We start from the raw sequence: 23,924 nt of genomic DNA, 5'->3' as shown, positions 1-23,924 counted from the left end.
GCTGTGCATTGCTAGCCAAGCAATGATGCGAGATCAACTCTATCAGTCAATTTATTGTTGTTGTTGTTGTTGATCATGATGATTGCTCTTCTAAATCAAAAGAAAATTAGATAAATTGAAATACATACATGTATATACAAAGCTGTACATGTATTTAGATCTTGTCCAGTATATCAAGATTTAACTGTTCAATTTACCTTCTCATTCAAAAGTATACATTGTTGTACATTTTTAAAGACATTTTCTCCATCAGTAAAATTCAAGTGTATTCTCTGTGTCTGAATATGTTCCTACACAGGCTGCTGTGCAGATCACTGCCTTTCACTTTACACTTGACAAATGCCTGTATCTGTACTGTAGTAGATCATGTTGGGTCTACTTTTGTTCTGGGTAACATTTTCCCTGGCTGTTGTAACAGTCTGAATGCATGGGGGATATCGAAAGGCAGATGATTGGAAGTTTCTGATTTCCTCTCTCACCCAGACACTGTATCCTCATTCCTCAGCTAGTCTGCCAGCTCAAGACTCTAGTCTGACACGTTCAGTTCACTTGATATTGTATTACATATCAAAGGAAATGCCACTTGACCAAGACCCCATTCACATTCAAGAATTACAGACGGCGGGATTTAAAGAGAAGGTTGAGTTCTGGGAAGAGGTGAAAAATAATTTGTGAGCATTACTCGTTCTTATTATGCAAGCGTGGAAGAACATCAGTTAAGACATGTTCCCTGAAAAGCATGGCTCTTCAAATGCCTTCATATTCTAAATATGCATGTAACATCGTAAAAATCGGGGGGCCGGCTTTTTACGCCACGTGTTCGTGTAGTCCCATATACATCTTTCTGTGCAAGTGTTTGTAACTTTACCAAGACTTGGCCAAATTTCTTATCATTTTGATGATTCCAGAACCTTGCAATACACATAAATTCTTATATGCTAGATGATCAACCTTTTCTGGTCGGTTCCACACCGTTTCTTTCACAATGCAATCGCATGACCAGTACTCAACTTCATCTTTAATTCATGAAAATGCTTGAGCGCTTTAATGGCAGCTGCATAGCTGTGGAGAAGTCGGGATAAAATTATAATAATGGAGCGCCAGGAGTGTCAATGTGCCAGACATTCTTTTTGGAGAATGCACTTATTTCTTGAGTGTGAATAGGTTCATCCTCAAGACCTTGTTCACATTCTAGAATGAAAGTACATGTTTTGGAGAATGCACTTATTTCTTGAGTGTGAATGGGTTTCTCCTTGTAAACTGAAGTACAACTGCACATACATGTACATGTATGTACACTGTATGTGTAGGCTTACATGTACTCTACATGATGATGTGCATGAAGGCCCTTCGTAATGTGGCAGTGTTTTACAAATGGCGTACATCTTGGCCTAGATTGTCTTTAAGCATAGCCTGATGCTAGGGGCAGACAGGTCTTGCAGTCATTTCACCAAACTGACCAAAGAGATAAATGATGTGTTGAGAGGTGTTGTGGTCCACTGGATAAGTCTCCAGGTTGTGAAACACAAGGTACAGGGTTCAAATTCCTGTTGAAGCACCAATGTCCTTTGGCAAGACATTAATCTACATTCGCCAGACTCTACCCAGCCGAGATAAACAGGTACCCGACGGGATTTAATTCATTAAAATGCTTGAGCGCTTTAATGGCAGCAGTAGTGAAGCCGGGATGATAATTATAATAATGGAGCGCCAGTAGTGTCAATGTGCCAGACATGAGCGCTATTCAAGACTCTACTATTACTATTATTATTATTATGAAAAATTGCTAACCCCACAAGCTGATTATTAATTAGATCATTATTATGTCTCATACATTTAAAGCTTATCTGTACTAGTTTTATAGGAGGGATTGGACCACACTGCAAGGTCACTTGACAGGTGGTTATGTCATCAACTCAGCTCTCAATTAACATAAGAAAAAGAGGATCATGGGGGACCGATGGTCACCCATTAGGCATTGTTTTCTATATAGAGGGAGCAAGTAGCTACAAATGTACCAGTAGGACAGTGTGGCTTTAATCCCCAAGTGCAACTGATTGGGGAACTTCACTCTGTACTCAAGCTATTAAAGATACTCTGATATAGGGAACAAAAATGTAGGCGGGGCTGAGGGCCCTTTGCCCCCTCATAAAATAGCCCCTGGAAAAGACAAATTCTGTCTACGGGTTGTTTTGTTAGGCATAAAAAGACTGAACAAGTACATGTTGTATTTTTCATAGTCACATCAAATTATATAAATATATAATCTTGCTATAGACGTGAAGGGAAATTGTAATTTCCATGCCCCGTCTGCAAATAAAATGAAATAAAATAAAATAAAATAAAATAAAATAAAATTACGGTTACCCCTGGGCAAGTGAGTGTCCAGGATTCACTTGGGATCTTGTTTGCAAACCAAATGCAAATCTTATGCCAGGCGATGCCCCGGTAAAAACAGGTGATCTGCGTAGCCATACCAGGTCGTGATTCCCAGTGAAGATTATCATCAATTTGAGGAAGCTCTGGCTGCCTAATGCCTGATGTATTATTCATAGCGTTCTAATCATGCTGGCTGGCTGGCTGGCTGGCTAGCATACGGACGGAGCAGTAGGGGCTGACAGCAGGGATACTGGATAGCAGTGGCAAACAAATATGTTGATATATTTTTTAAAGGTAGTTGAGGTTATGGAAGCACATTGTCACATTATCTTTCAAACATTTCAATTACTTTCATGCATACCTGTACATGTTCCTGTAAATAATATTTGGGCCCTGTTTCATTACTGGTAAACTAGTTACATGTACATGTATATCAAAGAGATACTACAACAAGTTACAATAACAGTTAAAAGCTACTGAAATTGTTACTTTTGATTGGCTGAGGGCAAATTTGTCATAGAATTCTAGCATTCTATAAAGGTCATAACAAGTCTTAAAGATAAACTTTAGTACTGGTAATGCGATTGCGTTGTGAAAGAAAAGGTGTGGAAAGGATCAGAAACAGTTGATCATGTACATGTAGCATGTAAGTATTGGTGTGCACTGCAAGGTTCTGGAGTCATCAAAATCATAATAAATTTGACCGAGTCTTGGTAAAGTAACAAGCACTTTACACAGAAAGCTATATATGGGACAACACACATGGTGTCGGGGCTAGTACTACCTGATTTCCTTGTCTTTCTATGCTCATTACTCAGCCAGTATACATTTTCTTCCAAAATTGTTTGGCACATGTCATTTATTTGTAATCTTGAACATTCAGTGTAATTTTCGTTTGATTCTGTGAGAATTAATTTTCTTTTTTTTACCAGAACTGGAGTTTATCTTTAAGAAATGGCCCTGTCTGAAGGAAGAAGGGCATTAACTTGTATACATTGACAGAGCGCTAATGCCTTTCTGGCTTCGATTAGACGATATGTTTGTGTAAAGAAAGCCTACACTTTTAGTTCCTCATGTACATCTGTAATATTATAATTTAATAAAAACCTGACTATTTTTCATACGCTACCACAAGACCCACCCACGTTTGTAGGCCCCAATATATGATGCATAATTTGTACGTTGTACATACATGTAGATAGAGGCCTTAGGCTTCCACTGTTCAGGTACTGCTCTATTGGGCAATATCACCGATCAATATTTGGTGTTCCAGTTTATTAGGCATGAAAAATCTATGGATATGGATTTAGTAAAATACCAATATACACTATCATTGCCTAAAAACACAATTGCGAATACCTCGCATTCCAGAGTCGCTTTTGTACTCCTACTTTTGTTTTTACTGCACTTGAATTGCAAGTGTGTGGTGTTTCCAGGCGGTGATTCTACATGGAGTGGGTGTACGGTTAAAGTTCTAGATCAGTCGTGCGTGCCTGCTGATTTTGCCGTAATGAAAGGGAAGGAAATTGGAATTGATTTATGGAGGCGGTTACGAGTCTGATATGGGCGGTTGTTTATTTGCAGTTTTAGTGAAAATTATAACGGTATTTCATTGTTGGGAGAGAATAGTGTTTTTAATGGATTACATGTATGAGCTGTATCTGCTCTCTCCTGTGGTTACATCACAGTACATTGTAGCTACAGATTTAGAGATCTCATTCGTGTTAATTAGAGTTTATTGATGAAATTCATAAAAACCACTGATCACAATTACTGCAAAGCTTTATGTAATCTATACAAATTGTGTGGAATAAGCAATTATCTTGGCTCACATTACAATGTACTTGCCTTTAATTGAACTCCAAGGGTAAATTAAGTTCTCAATACTTTTTAGTTTTAATTTTAAATTGAACCAAAGAGATGCTGCCTTTCTAAAAATGACACTTTAGTGGTGTTTGAACATTTTTTGGTGCATGTATTTAATAATTATCATTGTTCAGAACAGTTTACAATGAAATTCACAATATTCTCATTCTCACACCTTTGAACAAAATTTCTGCAGTTAAATGCAATTTAGGCCTGTTACTTGGGTCTCTGCATTATAACAACTATCCTTTTTTTCACATTCTGATGGACTTTGAATTTGAAAACTTCCTAAAACTTGCTATTCAGTTTGGCCATCTAATTGAAAACACAAAGTATTTACCCTGTTTGTACATGGGTGATATTCTGTATTCCTGTACCTGTATGTACTGCACATAGGTCTTTGATGTACTGTAGGCCCACTGTGTTAAAAAATACTGGCCAGCTATTTTGTGTCTACCCTAACTATCCTGCCAATTTGTTATCGTTACTATAGTAACTGTTTTTCTGTCTACTTATTATTTGTTTTCCCTTTCACAGTGTCTGCAGTTTGTTGACGCTACATTTTTGTTGTATAGATGCGTTGTGTATATCATTTGCATGCCTTGTGCCGATGAGCAATGGCACTTGTGAAGGAAATGGGTCAAATGTGAAGTAGTTGTTTACACGAACCTCCATTTTGCTGGAGGAAAGCGGAAGGGGATACTTGTTACTTTGGAATCAACAACAAACCCAGGGTCCCCGTATCATCAAAACATCAAAATAAAAAGAGTAAGCCACTGTTTTGATATATCCAGGGTATAGACCAGGATGTGCTTAATTACTGTACCGAGTTTTAGGACAATCTGATACCAGCAACCACTTTATGGAGATTTCTATAGATTCTAATCCTCCTTTTGTCACCTTGTACATGTAATAGGTACATGTATTGTGTTGGTCAGAGTGCTTTGGTAAACTACTGGCTTTTAAACACCCTTTCCTCTTGAAGTAACATTTAAATAAGACTTGTACTTCATCTCTTCTCTTTTATTGGGTTAGGAACATCCAATTGTGATGAGTTATTACATTTTTAATCCGTCAGCCCCAAACTAACAAACCATACCTGGTGACTTGTTGGTTTTATGTTACTGGTTCACAAATATTTCAGCTTCCCAGCTGCATGTTCTTTTATTTCAATAAACCGAATCAAATATATACTTGTAGGCATGTCATTTTGGTAAGAACACTTAGGACTACATTTAGGCCTTCCATACCCTGCACTGGATTATATTTAAAAACAAAATTGATACCATGGTTGTCAATTAAATAGTATAAACTTGATGAGTTTCCATTAGTTAGTCTCCATGGAAGTGTCAAAATAGAGCCTGTGTTTACAGGCTGCATTGTACATTGGCAAGGTGTGGGAATGTACTTGAAGGGTTGCTGTATTTGTAAACTTGACCCGATTTGACCTGTAAGTGATTGACCAGAAGACGGTGTAAACGTGTCAGAGGACAACTTATTAGTGTCCATCATTAAGGTCTACTTTCACATCTACACCTGTACATGCACAGTACAGCAACTGTGTACATGTGTATTTAGCAGACTTGTTGTTGTTATTGTTTAAAAAAAAAAAAAATATCTTGAAATAAATAGAGAAGTAGTAGAATTACAACAGTACATGTACATGTACATGTACATAAAATAATGAACCAATAGCAAAAAGCAAATAGAATACGATGAATCTTGATTCTTGTTTTGAAATATATGAGCATAAAAAGGAAATGTTTGCACTTTATATTAGGATTTGATAATATTGTAGATAATTTACATGTACAGTATATAGTTTGATATATGAAAATATAACTCTTATTTACGTTTTACAGTTGTATTAAAGATAAAGTAGTTTTATACATCGCTGCATGTTGAAATGATAGATATGAATATTCCTTTGCAGTCCATATGTGAGGGAGAAAGTGATGCATACAGTGTACATTTACATATACATGTACACTGTACCAGACTGCACTGTCTATCACATGTGTGTTCAATACGTGATGTCCCCACCCTGCACCGGTGGCCTGGACTGGTGACCCTTTCTCAGCAGCTGCCACAGAGGGAAATGGATGGGACGTGTTATGAATGAATAGACTGTATGGGGATGATTTACCAGCTGCTTCCACATCACCACTGATATCTTTCTCACCTGCACGCCCAATTTTCTCATTGCGAAGTGAAAGGGATAACGAATGAAAGACAGAGATGAAAGTGATATATAAAGTATACTATTATAATTATAGGAAGATATACATTTACATTTACATGTACATGTACAGTGTACATGTATTTAGGCAGGGATCCCAACAAGTTTTTTTTTATAGGGTGTGTGTGTGTGTGTAATTGGGTTTTTACAGATGTGTATCAATTAGATATGATTATTTACGTCTGGGGACCGACCTTTAAAACGTCACCATCCGAAAGACGTAATAGGGGGTATGGATTTGAGTTTTTAATGTCTTGATGCATATTAAAGCCCTACATGTATGTACAAATTTAGAAAATTTAGGCATCCAAGAGATTTTAGGTGACCATGTGTTTGGGTTGTCTGTTAGTGTCAAGTTATGATGTGGGTAAGGGAGAGAGGGATAAGATAAGAAATGAATTCGGAATGGAAACCGGGAATCAGTTTATATTAAAGAAGGAGGATTAAGGAATAAAAAGGAGAGATTATATGTTATGATGGGGAAGAAGAGCAAAGAGAGTGATTGGGTTGTCTAGAATGGGGGAAGAAAAGTGATGAGAAAAGAAACTGTACAGTCCAAATCCCCCTCCAAAGAATCAGTCACGGCACTTGTAAACCCTCTGAGGTAAAACTAAGTCTACATCTTCATAAGATATCAGCAATCTTTAATTGAGCTTCAATTGCTTTGAAGAAACTAATAAGTATGCACATGTATACATGTACATGTACATTGTCAGTACATAGGCCTACAAAAAGAGATACCACAAATAGGTAGACTTTTGTTTTCTACTGCTTTCATGCGGTGTACATTCATTGGAAATGAGTCTTCACCGAGGCATGTGACAACAATCCAATACAAGACAGGACGCTTGAGTCTAAAAGCAATGCCTCTTGCAAATGCTAAAGAGCTTAGATATTTTTACCTGCAGGAATGGCATCAATATGCCCTGTGCAGGCCATCTGGCACAGGTAATTTGAAATGCATGTTTGTGTATGAACAGACACATTATGTGTGTGTTATGCCCGTAGTCGCCGGTACCATGGCGGTACCATAGCGTATGGCTGGTCTCCTAGTTTGCATGCACAAGCCCCTATCAGTCGCTTTTCGTAATGGAGTCTGCACATTGAGACTAAGCTGACAGCAAGTAGGTCCATGCTTTGAGGGACCTGACTTTTACAAGCTAAGCTTCTTCTTTCTATTTCTAAAATGCATTATATGAACTTGATCCTTATAATTGTTCCTTTTATGTGCTCTGTCACGTGTTATAAATTTGTTAAATTGTATTACTTTTATTTTGGAAGAAAGACAAATAAACTTGAACTTGAAGACACAGCCAGAGACCTGACAGAGCTAGGCTCTGCTCAAGGCTTTTAATAGGAATCGCGGTCAAGCATCGAATTGGAGCCTGTGCCTGCAGACTACTCTCCTCCTTGGGGCAATCCACATTTTCGTGTAACTGAACCACGAGGGAGTATTTGAAGAATGTCACATTAGGCATGGCTGTGTACCTCTGACAAACGTCTCAATTGATGAGAAATGATGTGTCCTGTCTTGCTTTGTTCAACGGTCGTCTGTAACGCGACACCCAACACTTGTGTATGGATTATTGACTTGCGCTTGAGCTAAAGTTTTTTTTTTTAGCTCACTTTACATTAGTGTGAAAATGTGTGAATGTGTAGGCTTACATGAATAAATGCATGTTATATCATATCAGGGTTTTACCAGGAAATACATGTATATACATGTACTATTGAAATTTGTTCAATGTGAAATAGCAAACGTATCAATCCATTAATTAGACTTTACAAATATTTCTTAGCTATTATTTTCAATACCTGCATGGGTTTCTTTAGATTGCTTGTTTGGATATTCTACTCATATTTCAGACACAAATTCAAGTTATGTTGCATCACCTTCTCTTTATTGGTTACCCATAGCTGTCATCTCCTGGCACTACATACATGTACATGTACCGGTACATATTATTAAAGTGAAAACCATATCGTACTGAATAGTTGCTTATTTGAAATGTTCTAAATCAATATAGATAAATTACTATTTCTGGAAAAGTACAGGTATACACAAATGCGAACGCTCAGGTTCACTTGTGTACATATAGTACATGTACATGTACAGGTATGTACCTGTATGCTCAAGGAGCTATGAGGCTAGCTTGCCTCGAACCTTATTGATATACCAAGGTCAGGCCACAACATTTTTAGCAAAAAACTTGAATCATTGTGGATTCCCGAAGACCCGAACCAGTTTCTAGTTCACATAGCGGTGAAGCATGTAGCGATCCATTGTAAATATGAGTCTGCTTGATTCATGTGAAAGAAAGCTCAATAGAGTTTAGGATGTCTTGCATGATGAACTGATACACTAGGCCTGTCCTCATCAGCTCCAGTTGGCCAAATAGCCCGCTATTTTGTGTTCGGAGGAAATTGGCCCGAAGTTACAAATCGCGTCTTCATCAGCTTGAAACTCGAGCTCTAGAATTTAGCTAGAGAAATTTGCTCAGTGTTTACGCATAGTGCGAGTCTTCGGGCCTGAGAAGACGCACCATTAGTAGCGGGCTATTTTGCAAACTAGCCCAAGATATCTTGGGAGGATTTCCCAAGCAAATAACCCGCTATTTGCGTCTTCACCTGCCAAATAGCCTGCTATTTTGTGATCGGGCTAATTTCACAAATCAGAAATAGAGGGCTAGTTGGCCAACTCGAGCTGATGAGGACAGGCCTGTTGTGATTTGATAAGGTGATTAGGGGTAGGATACGGTGTCAAGGTCCATGAAATAGAGCATACTTTGATTTGACAACTCTCATAATAGGTAATGTGCTCTGTATGATACGGCCTGCAGGTAATTGCCACACCGTAATGGCAGCAATTCTCGCACATTACACAATGATGCTATGAATTATTAATGATATTGATAATATGTTTATGAATATATTATTCTTAAAATATGATGTGTGCTTGTACTGTATCGTCTGTACTGATACAAGAAATGCTAAAATCATAGAACTACATGTATAACTTTTTGGAAATTGAATCATTTGGAAAGATTTTGATAAGATGTGCTTCTGGTTAAAATTTGAAGATACGGTAGATTTGAATTATAAACAAAAAATATATACTGTACATTGTGTATATACTGTAAATAAAACAAAAGAAAAAATAAAGAAGGCAAACGCTTGAAGATTTGAATGAGGGATGTATGGAGAGATTTTACTGACTTTTGTACTACTGTACATGTACGTGCAGACTCCAATCTTTCAGAGCAAAGATAAACAGTTATCTTTTTTTCCTATAGGATGTTTTGTTTGTGGATTTATTATACACGACCATGACCATGAAGTAGAGATTAGATGGTTAGTCATAATTTGCACAACAAATATCATACGTAGACATACGGTTGTAGTGTAATCCATTCTCAGTTATTGTTAGGGCTACAAATTGTACCTTTAAACTCCATATTCATTAATATATTTAAAATGAAATTCTAGTATTTTTTTAATTCTGTTTGCTATTACTGGTACACTCTTCGAGGTACTAATAAGAAAACATGTATGAAAATATTGGTCTAATTTTGTTTTTGTTACAAATACCACTGAACTGTTGGGGTTTCATGTTATCTGCTGAAAAATGAATAGTTTTTTTTGTGGATTTACTAAGGTTTTCAGTGCTTTAAAAATATTATTTATGCTTTCAAAATATTATTACTGTTTACCCTAAATCCTTACACTTCCCAGACGGCTTTCTCCCATTATGTTATCAATTGTCAATTCAATATGGATGAACATAAATAATGTGAGTTCGATTCATGATTACAAAGCACCCCTCTGAAATGCAAAGGTGGACCGTCGCGTATTATATATTCAGTTCGCCTGAATTTGTTTTTGGCATGTATACATGAATAAGGCCATATAAAAACAGTTCCTAGTTTCTTGTTCCCTTCTACCGTCTTTTTGCTATTTGATTTGATTTTTCGTTTGATGGGACATGAAATGTATAGATATTAGATATTGAAGTAATACTGGTACAATTTCAACTCGTTCTGAGTCTTTATAGTTCATGAACAAATGAAATGTTACTAAGAAAATTTATTCTGATATTGATTCTGTACATGAACATGTAGCATTCGTGGGGGGAGGAGGAGGTCAAATATCAAATATCACTTGGAACCACCTCCCCTCTTATTTCTGAAAATCTGGACGAGAAACTGATATTCATTTTTTCTTGGCCTACAGTAATGTCGCGAGCTCCGAGTTGAGAGGGTAGTACAAGAGCCTACACCCTGGGCACTCTACTGTCTCGTTAGCAACTGACTCATCCTGGCTAGGTTGCCAAAAATAGAATCCCCTCCTTGTCTGCCTCGGAAGCAGAATGTTGTCCTTTCTCGGGATAAGTGAGAGCGAAGAATGGTGCGAGCATGATCGTATGCACATAATGTTGTTCATAATGTTCTCCATGTACATGTACATGTACATGAAGGCGTAGTAAGGTAGCTCTTTTACAATTTATGTACTAAATGTACTTGTAGCAAATGTGTTTTTCTTTTTAAGATTAAGTCATTGAGTATAAATCCAATTGGAGATTGGGGCAAGTAAAATTGAATCTATTTTCTAAAAAAAAAAATTAGTCTGAAATTACTGATGGTACAGTACGTTCTTTTAATGTGATAAATGATAGTGAAGAGTTGTGTTTTTAATAGTACAATGTATGATCTTGTACTTGGTACAAATTATGTTTGATTAAGTTTCAATCATGATTTGATTGCACATAAGACCAAGTTAAATTCAGCTCTGTTACAAATAACAATAATTTTGTCAAGGTTTCTTTGAAAATGAGAATGATCATTGAGGGTTTCATGTTGTGATATTTTTTATTGCACACTACCAGTAATAGAGTTGATTTCACCCCAAGTTCAAAAAAAAATAAAAAAATCATCTGTTCATGCACTAAAAGGACCACAAGTTGAATTTTAAATATATATTCAAGTATTTATGACTTTTATTACTAGATTCTAGTGTTTTTTTTATTTTTTTATATATACATGTACATGTACATGTACATGTACATGTACATGTACTCCTATTTGTTGATATTTTCAAATGTAAACTATACTTATTACAATGAATGGGGTTGATAGAAACAAATTCCACAAGCTAAAACACACTGTACATGTACATGCACAATTGCAGAGCTAATGAGAAATACATGTAGATTTAGGCACCTTCAAAATCCACCATATTTTCTGCATACAGTCTGCCTGGAGGCAGAAGATGCATGGTCAATATTTTCTCAGCAGTGGCCTATTGAACTGTACTCCAGCTAATTTTGTTGACCAGTCCCAAATAACTCAAATAGATTAGCTTTGAATTACTTTGAAAGACAATAAACGTTGATCTTGTTGGATTGCCAGGAGCGATAGCCTTGGAATTGAGGACGATTTATATTAATTGCAAAAAATTCCCAGTCTTAAAATAGTGTTGTTTAAACGTGGGATGTGCACTATTAAGTTATTCAAATAGGATGATGAAATGATGACAAGCAGCAAATTGTTTTGATAATACAGATGATGATGAGGTTGATGATGATGATGATGATAATGATGATGAGGATGAGGATGATGACGATGGCAATGATGATGATGATGAGAATGAGAAAGATGATGAGAATGAGAATGATGATGAGAATGAGAATGAGGATGATGATGAGGATGAGGATGATGACGATGGCAATGATGATGATGATGATGATGAGAATGAGAATGATGATGAGAATGAGAATGATGATGAGAATGAGAATGAGGATGATGATAAGGATGAGGATGATGACGATGGCAATGATGATGATGATGATGAGAATGATGATGAGAATGAGAATGATGATGAGAATGAGAATGAGGATGATGATGAGGATGAGGATGATGACGATGGCAATGATGATGATGATAATGATGAGAATGATGATGAGAATGAGAATGATGATGAGAATGAGAATGAGGATGATGATGAGGATGAGGATGATGACGATGGCAATGATGATGATGATGATGAGAATGATGATGAGAATGAGAATGATGATGAGAATGAGAATGAGGATGATGATGAGGATGAGGATGATGATGAGGATGAGGACGATAATGAGGATGATGATAAGGATGAGGATGATGACGATGGCAATGATGATGATAATGATGATGAGAATGAGGATGATGATGATGATGATGAGGATGAGGACGATAATGAGGATGATGATAAGGATGAGGATGATGACGATGGCAATGATGATGATGATGATGAGAATGATGATGAGAATGAGAATGAGAATGAGGATGAGGATGAGGATGAGGATGAGGATGAGGATGAGGATGATGATGAGAATGAGGATGATGATGATGATGATGATGATGATGATGATGAGGATGATGATTAGAATGAGGATGAGGATGATGAATTTGAATCATAAATTGATAAAGGTTGTTGTCATTATCATCATGATGACATAATGATGATGAGGAGGACAAGAACAGGTTGTGGAATGATGAATTGATGTTAAATACAAATAAATATTGAATTGTGGATGATGTTGATAAATCAGATCATTATTATTGTTACTGGTGATGATAATAAAGGTGATGATATGATGTTGCTGCAGCTGATGACGACGATGATGGTTTGAAATTCAATGTTGAGTGCTGACAATGATTTACTTATATATGAGAAAATTAATTATTAATACCCTTTTACAATATTTCTATTTTCATTTCCTGTTTTGATGTACATTAGGCCAACACATTTCCATTACTTGTTATGCTCGTCACATTATGTTTTCATCAAGTCTAGTGCTTTCAAGGCGATGGGAAACATGACGAAATTGAATTATTAATAAAAAGTATTATCTGCGTGGATCTTCGTAGCTTACTCAAAGCTCTTAGTGCCATTCCGTGTTTCACAGCTGATATCATAGGTCAGGACCTTCCACAGAGAGTATTACTAGGCCTGTCCTCATCAGCTCGAGATTGCCAAATAAATAGCTATTTTAACTACCCCAATCCAGCTAATTTGCGTCTTCATCAGCCAGCAGTTGCAATTAGCAGGATATTTGGTCGAGATAATCATCCCAAGATGTCTTGGGCTAGTTTGCATAATATTCCGCCAATTGTCCGGTGCGTCTTCGCCAACCCCAAGACTCGTACTGTGCCCGAACGCTGAGCAAAATATCTCGAGCTGATTTCTCAAGCTTCAGCTTCGAGTTTCGAGGTCGAGTCTCTAGCTGATGAAGACGCGATTTGTAAGTTCAGGATTATTTATCAAATCAGAAATGGCAGGCTATTTGGCAATCTGGAGCTGATGAAAACAGTCCTCTATTAGGCCGCACACCCTTTAATGACTCCAATATCGGGGCAGAAACTAGCCATGTACATCTTGCGTTCATTAGACAGATGTTGTGACCATGAGCATTACATCTTGGCTCAAGTATTTGAGCGAGATAGCTCGGCAGAATGATCTGTGCAGCCATGGGTCTCCGCTCAATATTGACATGTAGAAAGTCTTAGGAACAGGAGGAAATCGTGTGGCAGAAAAATACATTTTAATTAAAAAAGACATATTTTGTCTATCATTGTATTTAGAATATAATGCTTTACACGTCTTTATCTTGGAAAGAGATGCTATTGATCTACATTGATGGCACCTGAACTCGAGTTTGATAGCAACTGTGTACAAAAAACTCAGAGATTATGAGTCTGCGATCGATTGGAGGACTTGCGATCAAGTTAGATAAACTGCAACTCTGTATCTTAAAGGTATAAAATTCCCTATACTGTCTATTTACAACAAGTTTTTCTTCTCCATCCTTTCTGCAGGTGTAAATGTTAGCGATGGGCCTCAGACTACAGAGGGCGTCCTGGACAACAGTCGTGTAACGGGGACGGGTGATTCGGACAATGCCACAGAAGGAACCACCAGGATGGAAGTAAACGCCAACGCTGAAATCATCGCTAACCCCGAATTCAACGCCAACCTTGCAATAGACAGTAATGCAAATGCCCCTTCAAGAACAGGTATGTGCCGGAAAGAAAATATCATCTGTTTTATACCCAAAAGGGTGTTAACTCTGTCTGCAAGCATATGAGCTAACACCCTTCTGGATCCAACAAGGCAATATTGTTCTCTTAAGGAATTACAGTTTAACATATTCCCTCTCTCTATATGATAATAGTCGCTATTTTCAATGTCATCTAAATATTTCTGCTACCCCCCAAAAAATAGAAATGACATGGATTTTTCGCATTAATGTTGGAGAAAAAAATTCAAGCTCCTTTGGGAGGAAAGGAAAACTGAAATAATTTAAAGGTACAGTTTAATTTGGTTTCCACAAGTTACGAAGAATTATTCAAAAAATATACACTGTATATGTGGGGTATTGGACAAAAAAAAGAAAAACAAACAACTGTGGATTTGTTAGAATGGATAAAGAAGTTCTTAAATGATAATGTTGTGAACTTGTGGTTGATTGCGATGCCAACATTTCTGGGAAGAAATTGGTTGAGCCTGTCAGACATGTAAGTGGAATATTTTGTTATCGTAGGAAGTTGCCATTTATCTATCAAGAGTATTTTGTCCAAGTCTTTCAATGTGTGTGTCCTGCCAAAACACAATTAGTAGTCACTGAGTAGGATGTTGTGCTTCGCAGGGTGTTTCCATTAATTTCTAGAGACAGTAGAGTTTATTTTCATGTAGGTTTTTTTGTGTGTGAAGAGGTGGTAGTCCTTAGCATACCCCATCCCAAAGTACAATGGACCTTTCTTCCTTAATCTTGAAACAGGAATGTTTCTAAACCAACCATTTGCATGCTAGAATTTGCATGAGTCCTACATTATAGACCTTTGTAATGTGTAATAGTAGTCCTCATTGCACCAACTTTCTGTCAAGGTCTCGTTTTCTTATGAGCCTTTGTCTCTTTCCTAACTTTGCTCTTCCCTTGATCACTCTTAATCACACTCTACACCAATCATACCCTGTCCAAGCAGACAGTGATAAAGATGCCATAGAACAGGATAGTCTAGAAAATATAGAACCTCTTCCGGAACCCCTGGAGCTTGTCCAAGACGACGGCTCTGTTCCAAGCGAAGTCCAGGAACAACCAAAGCAACCCCAAGAGGAAATAGAGGGTCAGCTAGAAAGTGGCCAACCAGAAGGTGGCCAGCCGGAGGAGATGCAGAGTGAGGAAGCGGGGCTAAGTGCGGAAGAACCTGAGGCGGATGCACCAGGAGAAGTGCAGGAAGATGTCGGTGAGGATGTCTCAAGGGATCCTGAGGAATCAGAGATTTCTGATGATGAAGCAGATGCTGCTGCTGCAGGAGAATTTGAAGCCGATGAAGAGGAAGGCTACCAGGAGGAGGAGACCTATGATGATGATGATGCTGATGATGAAGGTGATCTGGTAGAAGGCTATACCGAAGAGCCACTGGAGGAACCTTTCAGTCCTGCCTTCTCGGAATCAAAGACTTTTGACATCATAGACACCTCCCGGGACTTTGGATCCGAAGGTAACCTCCTTGATCTAGGATGCCGCAGAATGCAAGATGGCTCCACTAACTGCATGAACATCAGCATCAGCACGCAATCGCTAACCTAGTCTGAGCAACATTACTAACTATATCGCTTCTAATTGCCCGATCATTTCCCATCCAGGCCATTCTTTAATACACATTGGATTTCTTTCCCCCCTTTTCTTCCAATTAGAAATAGATCAGGGCTGTTTCACAAAGCCCTTTTCAATGACAAATGACAACAAAATCAGTGACAAATCTGCTGATAACCAATCAGAAGCAAGGATCTCAGTAGCTTATAACAAAGACTGTCATTTGTCACTGATGACAAGTTTTGTGAAACAGGGCCCTGTAGTTTCACGATTTTCAGAAATATGACTGGAAGTTTCTTTCAGGTTCATGGACACGGATGCTTTCCTGATTGTTCTTTTTTCCTTTTTCTCTTGTGGGCATTGGTTGCTTGAGAAGACTGCAACTTTGCAAGGTGTATCGGGCATTGTGCGCATGGTCAAATGGTTGTCATATTAACAATAACATAAAAACACATGGATTGCCATCATTCCATACACATTCAGGTGCTCTGCATGGTGTAGTAGGCTTTAGAATGTTTCTGTAGGATCATGGCAGCGACGATGATTTCTCCAATTTCATTTTAAAAAAAAGAAAAAAAAAGAAGATAATTCTGCATGTTATACGTCGGGCTCATTTTATTTCAGCTCTCCAGCGTAAACAGACTAGTGAACCATTTACAAGATGGCTGACGATGGATTTATGGTTGTATATCAGGAGAAAGTTCAACCTGTATACACTGCATGCATGCTTACTTTTCTCTCTCCTGAGCATTCTGAACTGTGTTGTACATATGTACTTTGGTACATGTACATTGTACATTAACCACAACACATTTCCCCAAAGCGCATTAGTGAGATAAAATGATTACTTTATTAAAACCATGATAAATAAAGCTGAATACCTTTCTTTACTTTTCTTCCTGCACCTATGCTGCTTTCTGCTTTTGTGAACAAATCTTCAACAGGTTAGGTCAGTGGTAGCATATTGAAACCTGTATATAAAGACCGCTCAAGGGGAAACATGAAATGTGGTCTTTATAGACAGGTGATCTTTATACATGTACAGGTTCCTTTAGTACAGGGTTCAATGAGAAACCATGATGAAAATTTCTATGCAGGTGGTCCCTCAAGGTGGTTTGACTGTACCTGTACTATTTTAGGGACTCTTTCCTCTGTTGAGAGCCAGAAGGACATTAATGCTTACAGTTACACACATATTTAACGCCCTTCTGGCTCCAAACAGACGACATGAATTTCTAGCTTGAATAGCCGTTTTTTCTAGAACATGAATGTTGCCAGTAATTTTATATCCTCCATAAGTGCTTTAAATGTCAGTTTATGACCACATAGCTACTTTCTGTCTGATTGAAATTGACTTTTTAACCACCATTGACATCATGAAACCTTTTCCAGGATGGAAACAGACAAAAAGCAATCAAGTTTAATGAACGGGTTCGATGAAATGCTAACCAATGCGACAGATGCTCTTTCGATGTGCCTTAAAAGAACATGCCCAAATTTGGGCATGTTCTTTTATGGACAATATTAATTGTTAACAGTTTTTATCCAAATTTCCCTGAAACCTCAGCCTGCAACCTCAGCCTGCTTCCTTCAAACGAACGGGAGTCTCAATTTCCTATACCGTAAAAAATGTTCTGCCTGAAGCAATATTTTATCTTATTCCACATTAATGGACGTGCGTGCTGCGGTTGCCAGATGCTAGTGAATGATAAGCATTTTTTAATTTTGTTTTTAAGTTTGTTAAAGTTTCTTTAAAGCCCCACTGTACTACTTGTAGCTACTTGCTCCCTCTATATAGAAAACTTCCCCAATCGGTGCCTGTTGGTCCCCCATGATCCTCTTTTTCTTATGTTAATTGAGAGCTGAGTTGATGAGATAGCCACGCGTCAGTGACCTCGCTGAGTGGTCTAATCCCTTCTGGTTGAACTAGTACAGATGGCCTTTAATACTAGATACAATGATTTATCTTGAATTCATAATTATTTTTAGTAAATGCTTTATTGAAGATGCAGAACAATTATATGATGTGACATTCTCATCAGATAAAAAGTATATGTACATCTACAGTACATTGATTTATAATAATAATGATAATAATAGGCATTTCTATAGCGCCGTCTGTCTAGAAATTCTATTCAGAGGCGCATTTATTATTACCCCGGCTTTAGCCTAGCTGCCATTATAGACGGATATGAAAAGTACTGACGATAACTTCTCCAACAACCGCCATCCAAATAAACAAAGTAAGGCAAAACAAGCAATCAAACGAGAGAAAGAGAGAAAGGAACAAAACGCCCACAATAAATAAAGAATAAATGACATTTGTAAGGAACAAACAAAGTGACACCTCATCAGATAAAAAGTACAAAGATTTTTTTATAGGCAGGTACTATCAACCTTAACAATAATATCACCACCATAAAGGCAAAACAAACAAACAAAAGAGAAAACCAAAAACACCCCCAACAAAAACAAACAAAGAAAGAATGTGACACAATTTGAATTCCCTTTTCATAAACTTGTATAAAAATATTGCCAACAATATTCACATTTCATTTTCTGTGTGTACATGTATTACCCGAATGGATCCCTCTTCATCTACACTTACAGTTTGCAATCACATTGATACACATATATGTATTGTTTTTTTTTTTGTGGCGGGGGGGGGGGGGGGGGTGGTTTTAAAAGTGTGAAAATCTATCCCAATATGAACATTTGCCACCCCTTTGACGAAACGATTGTCTCTGGATTGCATATATATGGTCCACAACAATTGAATAACATTATTGCCAGGCATTGATGTATTTGTGTATTTACACAGCTGCTGGGGACTTGCACATATTGTATTAAAATGTACAATACTACAATGACAAATTTGAATTCTGAGTGAGAACAAAGAGCGTAGCAGTTGGATTGCATTCGGACAAAAGATGTTGCTATAATAATTTAATGATTGTTTTGGGCATGGTCATTGTGGTGGTTGGGTGGGTGGGTGGGGGGGGGGGGAGGGCAACATTAAACAAATGTGTTACAGGAACAACCTCCAAGTGAAGAACTTTCTGTGTGATTTTAATTCATGCAATATTTATTATTTGAAAATAAACACATTGGCATTGTACAGCTTTAAACAGTTAAATATAGATACACTGTACGGTAGTTTTTACTTTGGAGATTTATCCCCTCTACCCCCCTCCCCCCAAAACCCCCCCACCCCCCAAAACCCCCCCACCCCCTTCCCCTCATAATGTGTATTTATATCTAGATATGATCAAGTTAAAAAAGGATATAAAGAAAGTTAGTAAATGGGCTCTTTGCTATCATTGTATGGACATGGAAATTTGCTTGGAAGAGTATTAAAAGACTTACTGGGAAAACGTTTTAATGTTTCTACCTTTAAATGTACTTTTCTAACATTTTCACACCTGTTATCATAACATATATACCAATTGCACACACAATTATGACTCAACATATTTTGGAATAGATCACTACATAATAAATGATGATATCTGAAGCTTGTTGTTGTAATGGCGAGGTTATTTTGACCATGCATCGCTGAAAGCCGGTAATCTGTATTGGAACCGAGGTATTTTGTGTGTGTGGTTAAGGTTTTATTAACCCTTATTGCTCCATTAAGTGTTTAAATCCCTGCGTGATGCCTGTATTACTAGTGGTCAGGGGAGGCTGTAGGTTAAGTGAGATTGATGTTGTGGTCTTATTTACTTAAATTATCTATTAAATGGCTTTCAGCCTATTGCTAGGATTTCACTTCTTCTCTTGAACTTGCTCCATGTGTAGTCTACCTTTCAGACAGGTATCAATGAGTAGTAACCACGAGAGGACTTTAGTCTTTTTGGAGCAAGAAAAGGTGTCAACTCTCATCATTTTACAGAGAATTCATGTCCTTCTGTCTCTGAAAATATATTGTTTTTAAAGATACAGTACTATGTCTGAAATCATTATTTCATGGTAGTACAACTACCATTTCCCAAGAATTTTATTAGAAAAAAAAAAAAGACAAAAGGGGGGGGGGGGGTCCTTTCTGGACACTTGCAGAATGTCTTCACATCATCATATGCCATATACATGATGTACCTTTTGCAAATTGCTTTTTTTTTGGGGGGGGGGGGGGGGCTTCAAAAGGGAGGGGCGACTGCTTGCCACATTCTATAATGTGCAATACTAAAACAGATATGACATTGATGATGATTATGATGTGGTGTGAAACCATAATAATTCCAACATGTGGCTGGTACAGGTTCACACTTTTAATTCTTCCTCCTCATTTATACCGGCATACAAATATATGCATGAATTCAGTTTATATGAAATATATTGGATTGTGTTCATGTATGTGCAAGCACAATTTTGGTTAGTTTGCGGTAGGGGCTTTCAGTTGTTGTGTGTGATTGTCTGCACTATGAGATTAAAGGTAAAGACCAGTTATGGTCATGCGATTGCATTGTGAAAGAAACGTTGTGGAATCGATCAGAAAAGGTTGATCATCTAGCATCTAGCATCTGCAAGGTTCTGGAATCATCAAAATGATAAGAAATTTGGCCCATTCTTCGTAAAGTTACAAGCACTATACACAGAAAGATGTATATGGGACTACCCTATATCTCTCACAGACCAAGAGAGAAACAAATTTACCAAATATATGAATTAGTAGGCGGTTTCCCGGTAAATTTTTTTTCATCATGTATTAGTCAAAACATATTCTTTCACATGATTGGTAATGAGAGCTTCCATTTCATTTTTTGAAATTGGGGCGTTTCCAATACTGGTCTTTACCTTTAATACGATAGGCCACTCCTTACAAATATCTAGGCTCTACTCAAGGTTTTAGGAACTGTGGCAAAGTTTCAAGTTCGAGTCTGTGCTTGTAGACTAATTTTCAGTTGTTCAGTAATGGAAGCTTTTCAAATTATCTTCAAAGATAAACTTGAGTTCTGGTAAAAAAAGAAAATGAATTCTCACAGAATCAAACGAAACTTACACTGAATGTTCAAGATTACAATTTTAATTTGGTAGAAAATGTATACTGGGTGAGTAATGAGCATATATAGATATTAAGGAAATCAAGGTGCATGTAAGTAGTCCCAACACCATTTGTATAGTCCCATATACTTCTTTTTGTGTACAGTGCTTGTTACTTTACCAAGACTGGGCCACATTTATTATCATTTTGATGATTCCAGAACCTTGCAGTACACACCAATACTTAAATGCTACATGATCAACCATTTCTGATCGATTCCACACCTTTTCTTTCACAATGCAATCGCATGACCAGAACTCAACTTTGTCTTTAATATACACTGTAGTTCAAGCTCGACATGAAGGATTCAAGTACACTGCTGCGTACACGGTCGCATCTTTGTTGCCTTTGGTTCAACATACTGTACATGCAGAAGCTGTGAACGATGACACCTTGATTGTCAGCATGTGTTGTACAGACGCCCAAGGTTGATCACAAAATTGAGTCATCTGTTGATGTATCAGGGACACTTTTAAAAAAAAAGGGGGAGGGGGAATGAAAAAAGGAGGGGGCAGGGTGCTATCATTATCACTGATGGTGTACAGTGTCTGTTTAATGAGGAAAGGGGTGTTGGAGAAACAAGTGGGAGAGAGAAGGGAGTGGCCTGAGAAAGTTATGGAGAGGAGCAGGTGGGGTGTTGAGATTTAATTAGAGAAGGAATAAGCAAGACCCAGGAATTGCTGAATAAAATTAAAAAATGGGAGGGAAAGCATAACATTTGTAAAACAGAATTGTTTTGCTTTGTATTAGAGTGAGAAGCTTTCCTGGATAGTGAATTACTGAATTAGATAGGAGTAGAAAATGGAAATGATAAAAGAGTACTCTTGTTTATGTATAATAGTTGAGAGAGGAGCATGCAGACAGACATAGAGGTCAGTACAGTATGCCACATCATCATACAGACCTGTACACTGCACATTTAGCTCTCTGCATTTTGCATGTTACAGTATAAGTCTGTACAAAATAGCAGCAACCGCACACAAAGGGTTAAATAGCGGTTTCCACGGAGACGGCCGTGTGAGTCATGCTTTCAAGCTGTTGTGCCAATTGAAATGAACTTGAGCAAGGTTATGCCGTGTTAAATCTTGGGAGGGTTTCGGATTGCAGCAGAATTCCTAAACTGTGAAACTTTGTTGATCCCCAGCGCTATTTACGGAAACCAGAATCATAGGCTTTTTGAACCCTTGACCGTCAGGGCAGAGGGTTTGCTGCACAGGGAAAAACATTCTAAGTGCTGTATACAGGTAGATCTGTAATAAGGACATGCATTTGGTCACATAACATTATTTTTAGCTATTAGTTGTCTATAATTTAGATTCAAATATTGTTTACATTATCCTACTGGAAGCCTAATGGTATATGACAAATGATCTAGCTTACCTCCTCTGAATGTCATCCCCCCCCCCCAATTTTTTTTAAATATTTAAATGCGCCCTGAGTTTTTAATATCACAATTACATGTACAGCTATGTGGTTTTCATACATACCTCTTTATGCAATTCTTGTTTCTTTCATGTGAATGGGTGTTTAGGCAAACCAATTACCCATGGTGTGGTTTTGTCGCTTGCCATTTTCTTTTTACTGTGGTTAATGTCTCATCATCTCTGGATATTCAACAGTTACACGTTTGTAGGTGTGTACAGTATATCATATTGGCATTTATCAACAATGGTGGCATTTATGATATGTGGCCCTGTCAAAGTTCATTAATCGAGTTGATCAAGTCTAGCTAGGTCTATACACCTGTAGATGTACATTTAGACTAACGCTTAAGCCCCACTGTCCTACTTGTAGCTACTTGCTCCCTCTATATAGAAAACAATGCCTAATCGGTGACCATTGGTCCCCCATGGTACTTTTTTTCTTATGTTAATTGAGAGCTGAGTTGATGAGATAACCACCTGTCCAGTGACCTTGCAGGGTGGTCTAATCCCTCTTATAAACTAGTACAGATAAGCTTTAATATCTACCCCTCTATATTGAATTTACTCTTATCCCCCCTTTCCCCCTACCTCCATCCCCCCCCTCCCCCCTGGTAGTCATCTCTAGTTCTCCTATCCTTATATGAACCCATGTTCCTCTCATCAAACTGAACTATATACGTGTATATTAAAACCTTGAGTTCTATCCTTGACTCTTCAGTGTACCCATACCTAGCCTTGTACTACCCAAGTTCAGCATAGGCCCTGTATACGACACTGGTTGTCCTGAGTTTCAATCATATCATTGTAATTAGTATAAAGTGGTTAAAAGGTCATTCTTGTATTATTTGGGGATATTGTAAAAAAAGGAATAATACAATATCCTTCACTTTTCGAGCTTTGAGCTAGTACAGTGCCCTTGCTTTGATGAATTGAATTGTATATAGTAAGCCTATTTCTTTGAATGTAATTTACATGGATTAAAAAAGAAGCTTGATAAGTCACAAATACAAGAAGGTTGCAGGAAAATGTGTTTGTTTGTATACAGTTGTAAAGCTACTCATACAGGTGTTGTACAATGTAATAATTTGAAGACTTTGGCATTTATTGTATTTCCAATAATGTGCATAACAAATCCCCCCAAATCACCCCCAATATTCCCTCCATTTTTACCATTTTAGGCGGTGAAATTATTTTATTGTGTTCTTTTTATGAAAAAAGAGGAAAAAAAGTCTTCTAAATTGTTAACATTTATGAGTGTTCAGAAAGAAACGAACATTCATCAGTTTAAATGTAATTACTAATTATTCTTTCAAAATTTAAAAGGAGCTTTGGATTTTACAC

General features: G+C 37.5%; 1 protein-coding gene across 6 annotated transcripts in view; it reads left to right on the top strand.

The window, feature by feature from the left end:
- Positions 1 to 23,924, top strand: part of LOC586167 (ensconsin) — a 100,094-nt gene that overhangs the window by 9,341 nt on the left and 66,829 nt on the right. For 4 of the 6 annotated variants that reach the window (XM_030994477.1, XM_030994476.1, XM_030994480.1 and 1 more), the window contains exons 2-3: positions 14,338 to 14,535; positions 15,505 to 16,023. In XM_030994477.1, the coding sequence (XP_030850337.1) occupies positions 14,338 to 14,535; positions 15,505 to 16,023 (717 nt within the window). The remainder of the gene's footprint in view (positions 1 to 14,337; positions 14,536 to 15,504; positions 16,024 to 23,924) is intronic. The other 2 variants (XM_030994479.1, XM_030994478.1) reach the window with 1 other exon arrangement.

Source organism: Strongylocentrotus purpuratus, unplaced genomic scaffold (genome assembly GCF_000002235.5).
Source record: "Strongylocentrotus purpuratus isolate Spur 01 unplaced genomic scaffold, Spur_5.0 spur5_scaffold_21, whole genome shotgun sequence".
In the NCBI taxonomy this organism is placed as follows: Eukaryota; Metazoa; Echinodermata; class Echinoidea; order Camarodonta; family Strongylocentrotidae; genus Strongylocentrotus; species Strongylocentrotus purpuratus.
The sequence above is the reverse complement of the archived record's forward strand: the minus strand, read 5'-3'. Positions and strand labels throughout refer to the sequence as shown.